The sequence below is a fragment of the Rhinichthys klamathensis genome, unplaced genomic scaffold, assembly GCF_029890125.1.
Source record: "Rhinichthys klamathensis goyatoka isolate OS25496 unplaced genomic scaffold, OSU_Roscu_1.1 h1tg000828l_1, whole genome shotgun sequence".
In the NCBI taxonomy this organism is placed as follows: domain Eukaryota; kingdom Metazoa; phylum Chordata; class Actinopteri; order Cypriniformes; family Leuciscidae; genus Rhinichthys; species Rhinichthys klamathensis.
The window spans coordinates 159,001-165,000 of record NW_026607210.1 but is presented as its reverse complement, the minus strand read 5'-3'; the positions used below and the strand labels follow the sequence as shown (position 1 = coordinate 165,000).

At 44.2% G+C, this 6,000-nt stretch overlaps 1 protein-coding gene across 1 annotated transcript in view; it reads right to left on the bottom strand.

The window, feature by feature from the left end:
- Positions 1-6,000, bottom strand: part of iqgap3 (IQ motif containing GTPase activating protein 3) — a 50,443-nt gene that overhangs the window by 9,408 nt on the left and 35,035 nt on the right. The window contains exons 30-35 of the mRNA XM_056243700.1: positions 4,753-4,885; positions 3,814-3,916; positions 3,148-3,286; positions 2,975-3,062; positions 1,213-1,425; positions 489-649 (exon numbers count right to left, since the gene is read on the bottom strand). Coding sequence (XP_056099675.1) covers positions 489-649; positions 1,213-1,425; positions 2,975-3,062; positions 3,148-3,286; positions 3,814-3,916; positions 4,753-4,885 — 837 coding nt within the window. The remainder of the gene's footprint in view (positions 1-488; positions 650-1,212; positions 1,426-2,974; positions 3,063-3,147; positions 3,287-3,813; positions 3,917-4,752; positions 4,886-6,000) is intronic.

Here is a 6,000-nt window from a genome sequence, read left to right as displayed (position 1 = left end):
TGAGTGTACCTGGCGGTGAGGTTGTGTAGGCAGGTGTTGATGTACTGGCTGTAGTAATCGACCTGCTCGTGTGTGTGTGTGTGTGTGTGTGTGTGTGTGTGTGTACCTGGCGGTGAGGTTGTGTAGGCAGGTGTTGATGTACTGGCTGTAGTAATCGACCTGCTCGTGTGTGTGTGTGTGTGTGTGTGTGTGTGTACCTGGCGGTGAGGTTGTGTAGGCAGGTGTTGATGTACTGGCTGTAGTAATCGACCTGCTCGTGTGTGTGTGTGTGTGTGTGTGTGTGTGTGTGTGTACCTGGCGGTGAGGTTGTGTAGGCAGGTGTTGATGTACTGGCTGTAGTAATCGACCTGCTCGTGTGTGTGTGTGTGTGTGTGTGAGTGTGTGTGTGTACCTGGCGGTGAGGTTGTGTAGGCAGGTGTTGATGTACTGGCTGTAGCAATCGACCTGCTCGTGTGTGTGTGTGTGTGTGTGTGAGTGTGTGTGTGTACCTGGCGGTGAGGTTGTGTAGGCAGGTGTTGATGTACTGGCTGTAGTAATCGACCTGCTCCGAGTGGAAGGAGCTCTTGCAGTGAAGACTGTGCAGAGTCTGTCTGAGTTTCACCAGCTCCGCCTGACGCCTCTGACGATACACACGCTGGTGGCGGATGTCCTACACACACACACACACACACACACACACACAGTCAGCACCAGAGACTAAAAAAAGATGGACGACGCCCCTTCACTCTCTTTCATTGGTGAAAAGTGAAGCCGCCAAAGTCCTAATATGGCGCTGCCGCTGACATCTTGATGACAATATCAAGGTCCCGCCCCTCTCTCTCACACACACACACACACACACACTCCTGCAGAAACCGTTAGTACAGTTCACTGCAGAACAACTCATGTCAGTGTGAAATAAACAGTTACGGACATGTAGAAATTAAAGCTGAAGCTCCTCCCGAAGTCTGAGCCTCAGTGACTTCACTCAGAGAAGCTGTCAATCACAGCTGTCAATCATGACGTCACATTCCCGTGTTTATAGCATCAAATAACCAAGACCAAACTTATTTTAAAATAACGAACACTTAAACTTACATCAGCGTGATAAAAACTACCTAAAATGACAGAAAACTTCTTGCACAAAATGAATCCAAGCACTTTCAAGGACCCGTGGGAACCCTGTTTTCAGGACTTGTGCGGCACGCTTGGTCAGCACACACACACACACACCTTGGCGATGAGCTGCAGCATGTGTGTGTGTGTGTCGGGGGGGCGCAGGGTCCCGATGGCCTCCAGTCTCCGCATGTTCCTCAGGATCTTCCTCTTCTTCTCCTCCAGGGTCAGGCTGCCGTCGGACACCAGCGACTGGTTCCTCTTCATCTTCTCTGGGGTTCTGATGTCTCTCTGAGCGCGCTGATGCATCATCCAGCCGTGCTGCACCTCCTGCGCACACACACACACACACACAGTTAATGAAGGATTTATTAGAGATTTAAGATCTAAAGCTCAGCCTGCATCCTTCCCTCGCAGGTCAACATGACCCGAAGCCCTAAAACTATACCTTTTTTTTTTTTTGTCCAGAAAGCTTAATAATATATTTTATATTTGTTATTTTTTAATCAATTTTTTTTATTTACCTTTAAATTACTAGATTTGATTAACCCTTTATGACCTGCCATAGAACAATTCCACCAGAGTATATCTTTGTATTTTTACATGCTGTGCTGTCATTCTTTTGAGCATTTTCATATGCCATACATCAAAATAATCCTTACTCTCCCAGTTTGAAGGCTATGTTTGTAAAAATCAATAGTAACTAGATAAATATCTCAAAAGTGCAATAAACAAAAAGAAAAACAATTTTAATTATTTATTTTTTACATATTTTATTCAATACAAAAAATGGATAAATGTCAACCTCAAACTTGTCAATGTGAAAAACGTGCATAAAACAATTTAAAACTATACAGAAAATGTCGGAAGACGTAACTATCAATCGCAGATCTACAGAACATGTGTGCAAAGACGTGCAATGCATTTTTGTGTTTTTGTAATGCATATTACGCAGTTTGTACAGACTGATTAGAGGGTGAAAAGAACGCAACAAGGGCATGTTGGAGGCTTGATCTGAACATGTTACATCTCTGGTTTTGTATGCAAAAAGAATGATTGAGCTAGCAATTTGGTTTCAGTTTCTATAGGCTTTTAAACAGACACACGCAAACGGTCTTAAAGGGTTAATAAATAAATGTTCATTTAAGCACATTCCTCACATTCTTTCAACATAAATTCAAAATATCTCACAATTTCAGCTCAACCCAGCTCAAAATATCTTATTGGGAGTCTTTACCGACCTCTTGTGGAAAATAATAATAATAACACATGATATTATATAACTCTAGATGGGCTTATATCTCCATATGGAGCAGAGGAGCTGTTCCGCTGGGTCCTAAAGTCAGTTCACTCAGTATGTAGACATTATAAAATCATTTTTTGGTAAAGTTTTAGCATTTTTAGTTTGAAATTTGAGCATTTTCTATGTGTACTGAAGAATTCCTCGCATTTCATTTATTCCTAAGGGGGTCAAATTGACGGATTTGTTACTTTTAAAATTTCAACCACAAAACTCCTCGAATTCGTTCAATATTTTGTGTATTCGTGGTTCAAGTGTGACAAAAAGTCCTGGGGTCTCGGACCCTCGGATTAACACCCTGAAACCCAATGTAAAAATATGTGTGAATTTTTTTAATTATTTAATTTATGACATTTGATATATAAAGTTGATCCATTTCTAAAAAATAAATACAATCATAAACGCATGTATTATTTTATTTTTTAGAAATGATTAGAAGTGTATATATATATATATATACTGTACACAGATTTTTAATTTGATTGGAAGATTAACTTTAATTGGAAGATTTCTTCATTCCTCTGAATGGTGTGACTCTGGGCTCTGTGTGTGTGTGTATGTGTGTGGAGTCATGTCTACCTGATCTCTGGAGGCGGAGACTTGAAGCACCTCACTGAGTGTGTCACCGGGCTGTGTTCGGATCACATCGATGATCAGCTGCTTCGTGCTGAAGAACAACCAGACATGAAATGACCTCATCATCATCATCATCATCATCATGACACACACATCATCTGACAGACTCCGCCCACCTCAGCAGAATCCCGCGCGCATCAGGCCTGTCATCCGAGCTCGTGAACACGTCGAACTTGCTGGTGAGCGTCAGAGAAACCTCCATCTTGGCCAAAGGCTGCTCCACATTTGGATCTGTGGGGTTGAGCTGCCCCTCGCCTGCACACACACACACACACACACACACACACAGCTGTCTAAATGGGACATTCCATAGACATAATGGTTTTTATACGGTACAAACTGTATGTTCTGTGCCTTTACACTAACCCTACCCATCACCTGCACACACACACACACACTAACCCTAACCCTCATACACACACACACACACACACACTAACCTGACCCCTAAACCTACCCATCACACACACACACACACACACACACACACACACAGCTGTCTAAATGGGACATTCCATAGACATAATGGTTTTTATACGGTACAAACTGTATGTTCTGTGCCTTTACACTAACCCTACCCATCACCTGCACACACACACACACACACACACTAACCTGACCCCTAAACCTACCCATCACACACACACACACACACACACACACACACACACACTAACCCGACCCCTAAACCTACGCATCTGTTTAGGTAGGGCGCTCACTGGAGCTCACACACACACACTCACAAGACAGGATCTCACTGTAAATGATTGTGTTTGACGCACCGATGAGGTCCTGCAGCGACGGCACTGATCCCAGATCCTGCAGAAGCTGCTGAAGAGGGTCCGACGGATCGGGACACAGACAGTCCTGATGCTCCAATAGCAGCTGACACACACACACACACACGTCAGTAACACACCAGCAGACTCTGTGCACAATCACAACAGCGGAATTCATAAAATTGCATAACCATTTTATGTCCAGGATGACTAACTGCACAGAATTAAACATGGTCATGTGACCACAGTGTAAAAAAGTCTGATTCACAAACAAATGACTAAAAAATTTCATTTCATGTTTATTTTAAAAGGAAAAATATATGCACTACATAAGTTAATTATATTTTTACTTAACCTGCTAACTTCATTATTGAATGTATATTTGAATAAATCGGTGCATTTTATTGTTAATGTTTATATTTCATTAACAAATTAGCGTAGAAATAATTAAATCTGGAAAAAGTTAACATAAAACTACCTTATGTGCAATTAAAATGTTTATGTACAACTCAATATTTGAATGTTGATTATCAAGTACATTTCGATCGATTAATTATTACTCGATATTTTGAGTTAAATGATATTTTTAGTTTGTAATAAATAGATAATTTTAGGTAACACGATTGTTATTTATTTTATAATTCAAATGAATTATGGAATAAAAAATTATATAATTACTAATATTATATTACATAATTATAATTCATATTTATACATTTCAGAGAGGATGTCCAGATTAGACTTTCAAGCCAACAGTAATATTGATTATAAAGCCGTTTTATTACAGAGTTCATGGCTATTTAAATACAAGACTATTACTATGTAAATTATCATCCTTTTTTGATACTTTTTAATCAGGTTTCTATAAAACATGTATACTGTGAAATATATAATTATCGAGCACTATTGTGAGCATATTGTGATGTGATGTTTGGCACTGACTCGGTGTGTGTTGATGAGTTCGCTGATGGAGATGTAGATCACGGGCCTGTTGAGGATCAGCGTCTCTGAATACTCATCGATATTGAAGCGTTCCTCCGGCTCAGGCACGTCACACACCGCGCGCAGGAACTTCCTGTTACAGGAGAGAACCGAGAGGTGAGACGGGAAGCGTGCAGAGAACCGAGAGGTGAGACGGGAAGCATGTAGAGAACCGAGAGGTGAGACGGGAAGCGTGCAGAGAACCGAGAGGTGAGACGGGAAGCGTGCAGAGAACCGAGAGGTGAGACGGGAAGCGTGCAGAGAACCGAGAGGTGAGACAGGAACCGAGAGGTGAGACGGGAAGCGTGCAGAGAACCGAGAGGTGAGACGGGAAGCGTGCAGAGAACTGAGAGATCAGAGAGGAAGTGAGTAGAGAACCGAGAGGTGAGACGGGAAGCGTGCAGAGAACCGAGAGGTGAGACAGGAACCGAGAGGTAAGACGGGAAGCGTGCAGAGAACCGAGAGGTGAGAAGGGAAGCGTGCAGAGAACCGAGAGGTGAGACGGGAAGCGTGCAGAGAACCGAGAGGTGAGACGGGAAGCGTGCAGAGAACCGAGAGGTGAGACGGGAAGCGTGCAGAGAACCGAGAGGTGAGACGGGAACCGAGAGGTAAGAGGGGAAGCGTGCAGAGAACCGAGAGGTGAGACGGGAAGCGTGCAGAGAACCGAGAGGTAAGACGGGAAGCGTGCACAGAACCGAGAGGTGAGACGGGAAGCGTGCAGAGAACCGAGAGGTAAGACGGGAAGCGTGCACAGAACCGAGAGGTGAGACGGGAACCGAGAGGTAAGACGGGAAGCGTGCAGAGAACCGAGAGGTGAGACGGGAAGCGTGCAGAGAACCGAGAGGTGAGACGGGAAGCGTGCAGAGAACCGAGAGGTGAGACGGGAAGCGTGCAGAGAACCGAGAGGTGAGACGGGAAGCGTGCAGAGAACCGAGAGGTGAGACGGGAAGCGTGCAGAGAACCGAGAGGTGAGACGGGAAGCGTGCAGAGAACCGAGAGGTGAGACGGGAAGCGTGCAGAGAACCGAGAGGTGAGACGGGAAGCGTGCAGAGAACCGAGAGGTGAGACGGGAAGCGTGCAGAGAACCGAGAGGTGAGACGGGAAGCGTGCAGAGAACCGAGAGGTGAGACGGGAAGCGTGCAGAGAACCGAGAGGTAAGACGGGAAGCGTGCAGAGAACCGAGAGGTAAGACGGGAAGCATGTAGAGAA